This window comes from Nannobrachium achirus (genome assembly GCF_963921795.1).
Source record: "Nannobrachium achirus genome assembly, chromosome: 19".
Taxonomy (NCBI): Eukaryota; Metazoa; Chordata; class Actinopteri; order Myctophiformes; family Myctophidae; genus Nannobrachium; species Nannobrachium achirus.
The window spans coordinates 39,354,933-39,369,986 of NC_137826.1; the positions used below are offsets into that span (position 1 = coordinate 39,354,933).

Genomic DNA, 15,054 nt, shown 5'->3' on the forward strand with positions numbered 1-15,054 from the left:
CCCTATTATAATAATAGTTACCTACTCCTCCCACAAGGGAAATTCAGTATTTTCAGCCCAACCCAGCTTATTCGCAGCCCACAAGGAGCATGTGAGCAATTAGGGGTTAACAGTCTTGCTCAGGGACACACATCGACATTGCTGGCCTGGCCTGGAATCAAACCTGGGACAACCAGGCGGGCTCCCTAACCGTATGAGATCAAACACAAGTTAAACGCTGCACTTTAAAAGGGTCACATTTTACTCTCATCTAATTTCCCTGGGACCCATCTAAAAGAACACTGTTGGGCACCGGGACCCACTACGTTGAAATCCTAGCAACATTACTGGGTCAAAATTCACATAACATGACTTTTGCCTTCTCTCTCTCTCTCTGTGTGTTCTAGTGGCGTGTGTTCAGTAACATGACTTTTCCCTTCTCTCTCTCTGTGTGTGTGTTCTAGTGGTGTGTGTTCAGTAACATGACTTTTCCATTCTCTCTCTCTCTGTGTGTGTGTTCTAGTGGCGTGTGCGTAAGGAGGCCATGATGGGCCTGGCGTCCATCTACAGGAAGTACTCCCTGCAGGGGGAAGGAGGCAGGGAAGCATCCAAACAGATCTCCTGGATCAAAGACAAGCTGCTCCACATCTACTACCAGAACTCTATCGACGACAGGTACACCATGGGCCTCGTTCAGCCATGTCTGAGCTTGTAGATCAGAACTGTTTTGAAAAACATTTAAGATGCTTCAAATAGACGATTTACATCGTTGGATTCGACATGTTTGTGAGCTTGTAGATCAGATTTTTGAAAGCCATTCACAAAAGCATCTTCCTAAAATGTTGATGTAATCCTTGAAGTATAGTAACAAACGTGTGTGTGTGTGTGTGTGCGTGCGTGCGTGCGCATGCAGAGTACGATACAGAAAGCTATATTTTTGTCCATGCCCTACCCCTTATTCCCTAAACTTCTTTGCCTTTTTTATTATTTTGAAAAACATTTTAAAATACTTCAAATAGACAATATACATTGACACGTTGGGAGCTTGTAGATCAGCTATTTAAAATGTTTTTCAAAATAGTCAAGAAAGGCAAAGAAGTTGGATGAGATGTAAGGCATGGGCGAGAATAGGGCCCAGAGTGTGTGCGTGCACGCATGTGGATGTGGGTTCTACAAGTACAATACAATATTGTTGTAGTTTCTTGTATGTATTTAATTATATCTGCGCCTTGCTTTGAGGAACACTGTCCTATTACTATTATTGGAGTTATACCAATACCAAAGTATAGTTTATTGCATGTTACAACACAGCATGACAGATTGACTGTTCTCTCTCCTGGTTGAATCCTGCTGAAGAGCTTCATAGTTTGATTACAGTATCTGTGTATCGTTAAATGTGATGTGAGACCAGACAGCTTGATGAGGTTACACATGACAGAGAGACTGATAGAGAGAGCAGGGGAGAGCGAGAGAGGCTTGTCATTTTATGGAGTCCCTGCCGAGGAGAGAGAGTGTATTAAAGAAGTCTAATGGATAATAATGGAAGGAGGGGGCGATAATTAGGAAAGCAGACCTTCTGCTCTAAAGGTGTGTGTGTGTGTGTGTGTGTGTGTGTGTGTGTGTGTGTGTGTGTGTGTGTGTGTGTGTGTGTGTGTGTGTGTGTGTGTGTGTGTGTGTGTGTGTGTGTGTGTGTGTGTGTGTGTGTGTGTGTGTGTGTGTGTGTGTGTATACTTGTGAGGGCCAAATGTCCCCACAAGTAGACATTGCGAGGACAATTCTCATGGTCCTCACAAGAGAAAAGTATGTTTTATGATAAAATAATTGGTGTTTGTTGATAATTAGGAAAAGATTTATTTTGGGATTAAGCATGTAGAGGTTAGTTTAAGGGTTGTAGTTGGAGGTATTATGCCTGACTTGGTTGCACGCTGTCGCTGGTGTTAAACACCGTTCACAACACGTTTTGAGCTTGTGGATCCCCTATTTTCATTGCGCAAAGTATAACTCAGGCATTAGTTTTAAAAGTGGCAAAAAGGAAGAGAAAAGAAAAATGGCAAAAATAGCATTTATAATATATCTGTCTTATGGTTAACAATTGCAATAACTAATGATTTGTTTTAATTCCCTTTTTCTGTCTTAAAATGTTGATGTCCTCACCAGTATAGTAATACAAACCTGTGTGTGTGTTCACAGACTGCTGGTGGAGCGTATCTTTGCTCAGTTCATGGTTCCTCACAACCTGGAGACCACAGAGAGGATGAAGTGTCTCTACTACCTGTACGCCACGCTGGACACCAACGCTGTCAAGTAAGAGCTTGTCGGTCTGCTGTTTTCCGTGAAAGCCTTACCCACGATGCAGATGCTGGGCTTTAACCCATTTAGGCCTAGAATTATTGAATGCTTTAACCAGTGGAAAAATAGCAGATATACAAGCTCACAGCGCGGCACCGAGTGCCGCGCTGCAAGCTTGTAGATCTGCTATTTTTGAAAAAGTTGTGAAAATGTGTGCAAATCTTTGAATATATGTATTTTCAAAGCGAACGTTTGTAACTCAAATGTTGCTTCTGGGTGGTCCCTGGAACTAGATATTTTGAAATGGGGGTCCGTGGCCAAATAAATATCATTTTGGGGGTCCTTCACATGAAAAGGTTTGAGCACCACTGACATAGTAGTCTCTCAAGAACAGACTAACTGAGCTCCAGTTAAGTGAAAAGGACCTTTTCTTTGACGATGGCTAAGCCAGATTGCTGACATAGAAACATAGGTTTTTTTTCCAAAAATCTTAGAAGGATTCAAAAGACACTTATAGAATCGGGTCAAAATTCTAATTTTCACGATTTTTCAAAAATAGCAGATCTACAAGCTCGCAGCGTGGCACTCAGTGCCGCGCTGTGAGCTTGTATATCTGCTTTTTTTAAATATTTAAAGCGTAAAATATTGCGTCATAATGTGTTCAGGCCTAAATGGGTTAAGTGGTTAACAGATGGAACTAGGGATGGGACGATAGGAAAATGTCATATCACGATTATTATTGTGACGAAAGAAATCGCGTTTTGCGATATTATCACGATAATCAAAATCCATTATTCTGGGGCGGAACATTTGCCAAAAAATAACAGATCTGAATTGATCACAGTGCATGACCCTCTCATAATCAAAATAAAAAAGAGAGCATTCAAATTTTATAACCACTTAAAAGAAAGTGACCCAGATGCACTTCATAACAAGGCACTCACACACAGAGAAACCCTAGAGAGATGCCCCCTCAGCCAACTGGTCCGGGAACTCTGTACACAAACACAAGCAGAGCCACCAGACAGACAATTCACTGGACTAAACCAAATTATAAAACAGCAGAAAGAAAGCTACCTGACACATTGGAGAGAAGCAACCCAAAAGCAGAGCAAACTAGAATGCTATTTGGCCCTAAACAGAGAATACACCATGGCAGAATACCTGAGCAAGGTGGCCGACCCAAAACAAAGAAAAATCTTGACTAGGTACAGACTCAGTGAGCACAGTCTTGCAATCGAGAAAGGACGTCACAGGCATACCTGGCTCCCTAGAGAAGACAGACTTTGCACCCACTGCACACAAAATGAAGTGGAAACTGAGCTACACTTTCTAACCACCTGTCCGCTGTACCAAGACATCAGAGACACATACTTCCCACAGATCATAACCACCCAAGGAGAGTTTGAAAATATGACCAATGATGAAAAACTCCCATACCTGCTGGGTGAAGTAAAAGAATGTGCAAACACAGCAGCAAGATTCGTGAGTTGCTGTGATAAGAGAAGGATATCAAATGGAACCCAACCACCTTAAAAACCATTGTATATATCCCTGCTCTGCCTGCACGTTACCGTGATGCATGAAAACTGTTTTCACCTGTGCATATTTTGTTCTGATTGTATTGTATTGTGTACATTTCTGCTTTGGCAATGTAAACGTATGTTTTCTCATGCCAATAAAGCCCTTTGAATTGAATTTAATTGAATTGCATGACGGAGGACAATATCACTATAAATTACATCTCCGCGATACGATTATCGTGAGTGTTTTTTATCACGATAAATGATAATATCGCTTGTCGTCCCATCCCTAGCTGGAACCATGATGTCATTCCCCTGACCGATAAAATGTGTTTACATGCACCGTGTTGTTTCTACTCCCACACTCACCCTCTGACACACACCTACACGCTTTCTCACTTCTCCTGCTGTCTCCCTTTTTATCTACACTCTCTTATCTCTCTCTCCCTCCCTTTTATATCTCCACTCTATCCCTCACCTCTCTCTCTCATTTCAATTCAAAGGTGCTTTGTTGGCATGAGAAAACATGCGTTGCATTGCCAAAGCAAAGGTAGAACAAAACGATCAAAACAAAACAATGCATGAACAATTGTGCAAAAAGAACCGTGTTACAGTCGGATGTTAACGCTAAGGGTTGCTCACCAGGTAAATAAAAAATTCGGGCAGGTGTAGTTTGATTTCGGGGGTTGTCCGACTGGGCAAGTGCTCATTTGAGAAGGGGACACGACCGTCTATAAACACAACACGAGATATCTGTCTACTAAACACCTGAACGTGGTCAGAGCGTGCTGTCTTCTGGTCTGCGGAATGTAAAATAAGAGCACTGTTGACCTATAATGTGCTGTTTTCACTGTTTCTACACTTAAAAATATAAAATAACAAGTGTGAACCCATAGTCATATTCATAGCTATGTAGATATTGTCATAACAATTTTGGCATGCCATCTTTTTATTGCACAGCCCCAGAAAGTAAAAACATTTTTTAATTGAGCGGTAATTCAAATTTTACCTATCATTTTGTAATGGATGATTTTGTTTTCGGCAAGTGGGCATGACCTTTGGGCAAGTACCTGTACTTGCCCAACGGGCAAGTGCCTCTGAGACCTTAGTGTTACATTGCAACTTAGAGGGAAGACTATCTTGTGAAATTATACAAATTGTGAATTTTCTGTCAGAAATGGTTGCTCTGTTCATAAGTACAGTATTTCTATGTACCAAGGTCATTTAGTGTTGCAGAGATACACACAATGATTTGTAGTCCTTATGGTGATTGTATTCTCCCTCTGCCTCGCTCTCTCAGGGCTCTGAATGAGATGTGGAAATGTCAGAACATGTTGAGACATCATGTCAAAGACCTGCTGGACCTTGTCAAACAGCCCAAGGTAACAACACTACTCTAACATGCACATCTCATCACAGGGATCAGTGGGTTACTCATTACCTGTGTCAAGTTTCCCTTCAATTGACTAGGGCCGTTTAGGACCATTACTCGCACTCGCACTCGCACGCGCAAACGCACGTACCCTCGCAGGCGCACAGTTTCCCTTCAATTAACCAGGGACCATTACTCGCACGCACGCACTCGCCACATACCGCTGATAAGGTTCTGAAAGTCACTGTTGGCTTGGGGTTTTATTACATTTTTTATACATTTTGTCTAAAGACGTATTAGACTTGAAATAAATTAAGAAAAAATCATGATTAGATTTTTCTTATTTCTTATTTTTATGATTCAATTAAGTCTATAACAGAATGTAGGACAAAGGGGAAGGTGTCTGAATACTATCTGAGGCTGCTGTATAGTGCATTTGACTAATGTTCTTCAATTCTTTCTCGTGTGTCATGTCTAGTCGGAAACGGCCAGCAAGGCTGTGTTCGCCAAGGTGATGGTGATCACAAGTAAGTCTCACACACACACACACACACACACACACACACACACACACACACACACACACACACTATTATGCATAATCTTTACATCCAGATAGGACGAAGTGTTGACAATTGGTTAAAGGATATTCAGGCAGGAAAAAAAACAGCATTACAGATCATGGCATCATCAAATAAAAAGTGATTGTGCATGACGGAGGATAATTTCACAATAAATGTAAATCTCTATTATTGAAGATAAACGACTCCAAAAGAAAGATTATGCTGACTGGTTAAACCATTAAGACCTGAAAAAATACATAAAACTCTCTTCTAAATCCTAATGGTTTTCTTATGTTTCTATATCAGTGGTGTTCAACCTTTTCATGTCAATGACCCCCTAGAATTATATGCATTTGACTGCGGACCCCCACCATATTTTGTTCCAGAGACAAAGAGAAAGAAAGATTTGCGTTACAAATGTTTGCATAAAAATATGTATGCATTCAAAGATTTGCACAGATTTTCAAAATGAGCTGATCTTTTTTGAGTTAAAGATGACGATTTGTATATGTGCGAAGACCTACAGGCTTGTTATACTTATCGATTGCTGAACCAGCTGGAAGGGGAACGGTGTAGTGGAAGTTGACCTTGGAACAGTTGTTAATGACTGCAACAGGAGCTGTGGAAAGGCCTCTGCAGTGACGTTAAACATTACATGCAGATCAGATGGAACAGAAATGATTTTGAACAGATTGTCATTCTAAAATGTCACAACACCGGAGTTGAAAAGCTGTATTACAGATGACACAGTGAAATACTAACTCCACTCTGTTAGTTTGTCTCTTCACTCTAGTTTGTCATCAAATCTGAAATATTATATCATTGCTGTCTGGTGCAAACCTTAAAAAAATTATCTTTTCAGGAAATACAGGAAAAACAAAGCTGTGTTCCAATAGAGTCAGACTATGTATTATTTTAGTCACAAGCTCATCAATACGTATAAAACCCACTATTGAAAATAGAGAAAATATTTGCTACATTTGAGTGACATTGTAGTGTGATGAATGAAGTAGGACATGAATGTACAAATAAACAAGTTGAAATATGGATACAGGAGGTTTCTACCCGACAGCTAGGCTAGGCATGTAACAATTATAACATTATTTTCTAATCGCAATTATTTGAGATAATCACAAATATTGTCATCGTTTCCATAAAAAAAGAAGAAAAAGAAAAGAAAAACAGAAATAACTTTCGTGTCCATTCGTGATCGGCTATTTCCACAATTTTTACTTGTCTTTAAAGTATATCATTATTTATTACATATGTCAGAAATGTCTTTGTCTATTTAATTTCTTTGTATATCATATGTTACAATGTACAACAACAAAAACACTATTAAATTGTTAATCACAATTATTTGTGCGACAATTAATTATCTACCTTATATTTTTTAATCGTGACAGTGACAGCCCTACTGACAGCGACAACGTTTCAATATCTGACTGCTGTCTGACTTACAAATGTGTAATTTTGTATCTGTGTGTGTGTTTGTGTGTGTGTGTGTGTGTGTAGGGAACCTTCCAGACCCAGGCAAGGCCCAGGACTTTGTGAAGAAGCTGGCCCAGGTGCTGGATGACGACGAGAGGATCCGAGACCAACTGGAGACCCTGGTCAGCCCGGCCTGCTCCTGTAAACAGGCTGAAGTGTGTGTGGTGAGTCCACTCTGGAGGGGCTGCTTAGACCACTAACCACTTAAAACCCTATGTCTTTGTTGACCAGGGGTCCCCAGGGCTCAATGCATGGGCCGCCTTCTTTTCACCCAAAGCACAGAATTGCTTTGGCGAAAATAGCCGAAGTACAAGCTCACAACGCATTGCAATGTGATGTGTTGTGAGCTTGTAGATGGGATGTTTTCATGATGTGTTGTGAGCTTGTAGATGGGATGTGTTGTAGTGATGTGACACTTGGACGTAATTATTTATATTTTGTGTGTGTGTGTCCGTTCTCAGCGAGACATTACTAAGAAACTAGGGAGTCCCAAGCAGCCCAGTAACCCCTTCCTGGAGATGGTGAAATTCCTGTTGGAGAGAATCGCCCCGGTCCACATCGATACAGAGTCCATCAGGTATGGATGGCTGCATGTACAGTATGTTTGCATGGTTATTTCACAGCCCATTGAACACATAACCATAGAAGCATACAACACACTGAAACTACACATACAATCTCCATAAATACATTCATACATCCTAACACACAACGTGTCAGTGAGGTATTTTGTTCAACCCTACCTTGGCAACGTGGATAAAGTTCTTGCTAAAGGGAGTCCCTGCCCATGTTATGTTGTGAAAGGATAATTGAAGGAGTGATCAATGCCATTTGCGTCAGAGATGTGTGTGCCTGTGTATGCAATTAGTTTGCCTTCTCTCTGAGAAGAGTGACTGAATAAACTCGGTTAAATTAGATATTCACAGATATTGACACAGGCATTTGTCATTGGCCTGGGGTTACCAAACAACTCCACAACGATGCACAGCAGGCAATAATTCGTTTTTAATCACATAACATTTGACTGAGGTGCCGTTCAGATGAAGACGTTTTAGGTGAATCCGCAAAAGTTTAAAATATACATTGCTTTCTTCTTCAATCTTTTTGGTGCTTTGTGGCAGCTTTACAGCACCACTCACAGGCCGGGCACAGTGTATATACTACAGTGGTTTCATGTGGACACCCACAATTCTGTGTGTACTGTAAACCTTTTGAAAACGACTTGGTGACATTTTTTTAAAACCTGAATCTCTCTCTCTCTCTCTCTCTCTCTCTCTCTCTCTCTCTCTCTCTCTCTCTCTCTCTCTCTCTCTCTCTCTCTCTCTGTGTGTGTCCACCAGTGCCCTGATAAAACAGGTGAATAAATCGATAGACGGTACAGCTGATGATGAAGAGGAAGGTGTTCCAACTGATGAGGCCATCAGAGCAGGACTGGAGCTACTCAAGGTAACACAGACACACACCTAAACGACAACCTGACCCGTTTTCCTTTTTTTTAACCCTCCAAATAAATTATTATTATTTTTTTTTATAATTGATTACATCTATTAGTTTGATTGTGGTTCATTTAGATTCAAAGGTCAAAGGTCAGGTCTCAACTAGAGCACACAGGAAGCCGGGTTCAAATCCGGGGGTTGAAGACAAAAGTCACGTAGTGCAGCTTTTTTAACTGTCGCAGCCCTAAACGCTGCTAACGTGTGTGTGTGTGTGTGTGTGTTTGTCAGGTGCTGTCGTTCACCCACCCGGTGTCGTTCCACTCTGCGGAGACGTTTGAGTCCCTGCTGGGCTGCCTGAAGATGGAGGACGAGAAGGTGGCCGAGGCGGCGCTGCAGATCTTCAAGAACACCGGCAGCAAGATGGAGGAGGCCTTCCCTCACATCAAATCGTACGTCCACGTCGTCCGTCCGCTCCAGTGGGCTCTCCAGCCTTTTATGGTCGAGGACAACCGTTTAGACCTGGAACGCAACTGTGTCACTTTTAGATTTTAACCACTTAAACCATTATTTTATACTTTGGCTATTCAAAAATAGCAGATATACATGCTCATAGCGTGGCACCGAGTGCCGCACTATGAGCATGTAGATCTGCTATTTTTTGAAAAATCATGAAAATGTGTCTTTGAAAGCTAACTTTGGTAACTCAAATCTTTGCTTCTAGGGAGGTCCCTAGAACAAAATATTTTGAGATGGGGGGTCCGCAGCCAAATACATATAATTTTGGGGGTTCTTGACATTCTAAAGTTTGAGCAACACAGATACAGAAACATTTTTTTTTTTTTTTAGGTTATCAGGTTTCAAGCTTTTCAGAAAACCATAGGATTTAGAATCAGCCTTAAGTCTAAAAAATTGTTAGTGCCAGCGAAGGGATCATTATACCGATAAGAGAATATTTGTGTTGTTACGTTTCAAAATGGTCTCCTTTTTTAAATTTTGTAATAACCACCAGAAGAAATGGATTCCACCACTTTCACTCTTGTGATTCTTTCTTTGTATTGGTTCCTAATGATCTTGTCTCACCTTCCCCATCTAGTGTTCTGCTGCCGGTACTGCAGGCCAAGGCCAAGCGCGGGCCTCCTCGCCAGGCCAAGTACGCCATCCACTGCATCCATGCCATGTTCACCAACAGAGACACACACTTCGCCCAGATCTTTGAGGTGAGCTTCACCGTGTGGACCCACAATAAACCGCCCCAAAAGTACCAAACAAAGGCTGGTGGAGGATTAATTGGACACATTTCTTTTTCTAAGTAGCGGTACCAAAAACCTTCATTTGTTTATTTGTTTATTTGAAAATGATCCCAATTAGCTTATGCCAACATACATTATTTTTACATTATTTCCTCCGTCATGCACTGGGATCAATTCACCTTTTATTTGCCGAGCTGCATATCCAGTACCACTTAAACCCTCTATAATTGGTAAAAGGTACTTTTTTTCACTCTATCAAATGTCTTTGCCAAAAAATAGCCGATCTACAAGCTCACGACGCGTTGCAAGCTTGTAGATCTGCTATTTTTTGGCAAACGTTCCTCCCCAGGATAATGGACTTGGAAGCACTATAGGGTTTTCCTTACACTCTATTTAAATTACTATTTACATTGATGTGAATTATTTCCTCCGCACACACGTTTCTGTGTGTTGACAGTGTCACTGCTGTCGTATCATACTGACGCGCTTCTGACATCACAGGGTCTGCTAAACAATGGCGTCAGACCTCAGTTCCATGTTCAGCAGCCTGATAGGCATGGCTGGGGAAACTGTCCCATGGTCTGGCCGTTAGGCATTTGATACCGCAGTATCGCCTGCCTGATAGTAGCTAGCAGCAGGAACAGATTGAGGCTGGGGTGGTAAATCATGCTGAAAATTTATGAAAGGTACCCTGCCTGCGCTTACCATATTTTTGTACTCATTAGACGGTACAGCACAAGAAGTGCTGACTAACCCAAAACTTCTAAATCCAATTCAGAATACACAGGGAAGACAGAAGTTCGGGCGACTGAAATTCCATCGGCCAAGTTAAATAACAAAATGCAAACGTTAGTGCAGATAAATATTTAGGGTTGGTAGTTGGATGCTGTTGAGTTGTAACAAGATTACTGTATGTGTGTTGTGACAGCAAGAGAATTTGCACAATAATGTAGTTTCATGCAAATCAAAGGGTACGGTAAATACAAAAGCATGAAATGTAGTGTATTCCCATGGCATGCATTATTTGTGCATAGTGTGGAAGCAATTGCACAGCTGCTGGTGCGCTAGAAGAAAAATAACACGGATAAACTTCCACTAGGCAATTTTAACCCATTTAGGCCTAGGATTATTGACTGCTTTAACCATTGAAAAATAGCAGATATACAAGCTCACAGCGCGGCACCGAGTGCCGCGCTGCGAGCTTGTAGATCTGCTATTTTTGAAAAATCTAGATTTTTCTTTGCAAGTCTTTGAATATATCTACTTAAAAGCGAACATTTGTAACTCAAATATTTGCTTCTGGGGGGTCCCTGGAACAACATATTTTGAGATGGGGGTCCGTGGCCAAATATCTGTAATTTTGAGGGTCCTTGACATGAAAAAGTTTGAGAGCCACTGATTTAGAGGAAGGATTTAGAAGTCGGGTCAAAGATCGGGTCAAAGACATTCAAAGACTTGCACACTTTTTCACGATTTTTCAAAAATAGCAGATCTACAAGCTCGCAGCGCGGCACTCGGTGCCGCGCTGTGAGCTTGTATATCTGCTATTTTTCTAAAGTTAAAGCATACAATAATGGTTAAAGTGGTTACAATCTAACTCGACTCGCGTGCGTTCCGAGTTAATATAGCATTGTGACAGGCCTAACAATGAGCTGTCCTCTCTCTCCTAGCCGCTCCACAAAGGCCTGGACCCTGGGAACCTGGAGCAGCTGATCACACCCCTGACCACCCTGGGACACCTGGCCCTGCTGGCCCCCGAGCAGTTCGCCGCTCCGCTCAAGTCTCTGGTGGCCAACTTCATCGTCAAGGACCTGCTCATGAACGACAGGGTACGCACTACGCAGCGTCCATGAGAACCAGTGGTTTAGTACAGTGGTTCTCAATCTGTGGTTACTCGGACTAACCCCATGGGGGGTCTCCAAATTATTTTGGGGGGGGTCCCCAGATGATTAACTTAACTCTTTCTGTGCCAAATGCCAAAATGGCTCCAAGGTAGCTGTGCCAGGATTTTTTGATTTTTTTTTTTTTGAAATTTTTTGAAATTAAAAAAATATATATATATTTTTTTCTATACAAAAAAACGTCAAAACCGTCATTGGCACCCAGGGCTATTGAAAAAAACCCGTCAAAAACCGTCATTGGCACAGAATGAGTTAATGTGCAATGTTATTTTCTCATTGAACAGTAAACAAACCAGCATAAAGTTTAAGTGCATAGAGGGGATCTACACATTTCTAAAGTGACAGTTTAAGGACTTTTTAATACCTCTAAAGGGACAAATTAAACATTGGCCAAATTGTCAAATATTAGGGGCAGAAATTGTGAGGCGTTGCGAGCATGTAGATCAGCTATTTTCAAGAAAAAGGTTGAGAACCACTGGTTTAGTAAACGTATGGAAACAATGTTTTTTTAAAGGGGGAAAAACGATTAAATTAATCTACACATTTTAATGTTATGGGTCGAATAGTAATAAATACAAATAATTATAGTCGGTTTATATAATTAGGATCTTAAAGTATATTGAAGTTTGTTGCAAGGGAACTGCTCTAACTAACAAGTCCTGCTTTCTCTGCAGATCCCAGGAAAGAAGACGACTAAACTGTGGGTCCCAGATGAAGAGGTCTCCCCAGAAACTCTGGCAAAGGTCCCTCTATGTTCTCTCTCTCCCCCTGCGCTAAGGGAAAACAGCTGAGCCTAGAATGAATAATATTCCATTTACCAATGTTGTCCTACGTCTGTATATCCACTGCCAACTGGTGGTTTCTGTTGCCATGTGTTTGTTGAGTTCTCCTGCTAGCGACTTATGTAATGGACTTGACTCTCAAACTGTTTCCCCATCCCACTGATACCAGTACTGGCCCCAGGTTGGTGGGAAAGACGTCAGTTTCAGTGCAAAACAGCCTGTTTATCTCTGCTAAAACCACCTCTTGCCTCTATCCTATTTATTTCATAATTCTAACAGCACAGGCCTCAAGTAGAGGCGAGCTGATGCCAGACTTCTGCGTCCGATGATGAATGATCCCGATTTTGGAGAGTCTAGACCACCGCTTATTGCCAATATCTTTGACCGATAATTTGTCAAAAAAAGCACTAAAGTTTGGATTTGAAAAAATAGCCCATTTACAAGCAATTTATATATTTTGCAACACATTGTGAGCTTGTAGATAAGCTATTTTGAAATGCCCCAAATATAATGTCAAATATAGACACCAGCGCTTGAACTTGCGGATCTGATATTTTGATGCTTTTGTGTGAGGCTGTAATATGATCAAGTAGGGCGTTAATTTACGGGGGCAAAAAAACTAACAAACAACAAGTTTAACCCATTTAGAACGGGTACACATTATTGTGTATCATTATTTTATGCTTTAACTATTGAAAAATAGCAGATATACAAGCTCACAGCGCGCTGTGAGCTTGTAGATCTGCTATTTTTGAAAAATCGTGAAAATTTGAATTTTGACCTGATTCTATAAGTGTCTTTTGAATCCTTCTAAGATTTTTTGAAAAATCTATGTTTCTATGTCAGCAATCTGGCTAGCCTTCGTCAAAGAAAAGGTCCTTTTTCACTTAACTGGAGCTCACTTAGTTTGTTCTTGAGAGACTACTATGTCAGTGGTTCTCAAACCTTTTCATGTGAAGGACCCCCAAAATGGCCACGGACCCGCATCTCAAAATATCATAGTTCCAAGGACCCCCCAGAAGCAAAATTTGAGTTACAAACGTTCGCTTTGAAAATACATAATATTCAAAGATTTGCACACATTTTCACGACTTTTTCAAAAATAGCAGATCTACAAGCTCGCAGCGCGGCACCGAGTGCCGCGCTGTGAGCTTGTATATCTGCTATTTTTCACTGGTTAAAACATTCGATCATTCTAGGCCTAATTTAAACTATGGGGATGAGAGGTTTCTGATATGGATGAATGTGTTTCAGATCCAGGGCATCAAGCTGATGGTCAGATGGCTGCTGGGAGTGAAGAACAACCAGAGTAAATCTGGGAACTCCACCCTGAGGATGCTGACGGCCATCCTGCACAGTGATGGAGACCTGACGGAGCAAGGCAGGATGGGGTAACACACACACACACACACACACACACACACACACACACACACACACACACACACACACACACACACGCACATACTCTCACACACACGCACATACTCTCACAAACACACACACACACACACACACACACACAAACACACATACTGTTACTGTACTGTGACTACATTTACTTTTAATTTTTTTATGGCTTTTTCAACAAGAACAAAAAAATCACACCCGTGTGAACTGAGCGGTGGTTTACCCACCAACCCCCCCCTCCCCCTCCCCCTCCCCCCTCCCCCTGCGTGTGTGTGTGTGTGTGTGCGTGTGTGTGTGTGTTAGAGCTGGGATCGGGCCCATTTTTTCTGTCCGACCCGAACCTGTGTCTGACAGTTTTCTGTCCGACCCGAGTCGACGTCCAAGCATTAATCATGAAAAAGCGTCCGACGCGAGCCGAGGCCCGAACCTTATGTTTTCAACACTTTTTCGCCTCGTTTCTTTTTCTTTGAGGAAGCCACTGATTTACACTCACTAGCAAACGTGTTATAATGTGCAGTGAGTGCATGCAGCGTGCCTGTTTGTTACCCTTAATAATATTAAGCCACATTGTGGCTTGTGAAAGTGTTTTAAATAATTACACAAGTAGGGTACGTTAGATTATTAAATAATATGCTATAACGTGCACTGCACGTCTGGTGACTGGTCTGACTGCAGTCAGTGACTCGCTGCAGTCACACACTTAAAATCCTCTTTTACAAACTGTTAATAAAGTATTCACACACAAACCTTTTCCACATGTTCAATCAATATCAAAATGTATTCAGTCTTACCAGCATAGACGAATCTGACATCTGCTTTTAATATCCAGCGTCCACAAACGGCCAGTCCACGGCCAGTTGGCCGTCTTTCTTAATCAAAAACTATTATTAATCCAACCATTATGGTTTATGGGTTTTAGGCTAAGGCTACATTCAACATCGGACTTTTTAATTATGTCTGCGTTGACAACTACGTTGAAATGCGTCCATACCGCGGCGCTGATTTCCCTCTTTCGTTTTCAATTGCTTTAAACTTTACCGTAGACAAGTTAACTTTTA

General features: G+C 41.4%; 1 protein-coding gene across 1 annotated transcript in view; it reads left to right on the forward strand.

Annotated features, from left to right (window-relative positions):
* The window catches only part of pds5b (PDS5 cohesin associated factor B), a 67,521-nt gene that overhangs the window by 38,186 nt on the left and 14,281 nt on the right, over window positions 1-15,054 (forward strand). The window contains exons 12-23 of the mRNA XM_080748888.1: window positions 503-654; window positions 2,170-2,283; window positions 5,092-5,173; window positions 5,642-5,690; window positions 7,242-7,381; window positions 7,679-7,794; window positions 8,558-8,663; window positions 8,942-9,102; window positions 9,747-9,870; window positions 11,574-11,732; window positions 12,479-12,547; window positions 13,841-13,977. Of these exons, the coding sequence (XP_080605014.1) occupies window positions 503-654; window positions 2,170-2,283; window positions 5,092-5,173; window positions 5,642-5,690; window positions 7,242-7,381; window positions 7,679-7,794; window positions 8,558-8,663; window positions 8,942-9,102; window positions 9,747-9,870; window positions 11,574-11,732; window positions 12,479-12,547; window positions 13,841-13,977 (1,409 nt within the window). The remainder of the gene's footprint in view (window positions 1-502; window positions 655-2,169; window positions 2,284-5,091; window positions 5,174-5,641; window positions 5,691-7,241; window positions 7,382-7,678; window positions 7,795-8,557; window positions 8,664-8,941; window positions 9,103-9,746; window positions 9,871-11,573; window positions 11,733-12,478; window positions 12,548-13,840; window positions 13,978-15,054) is intronic.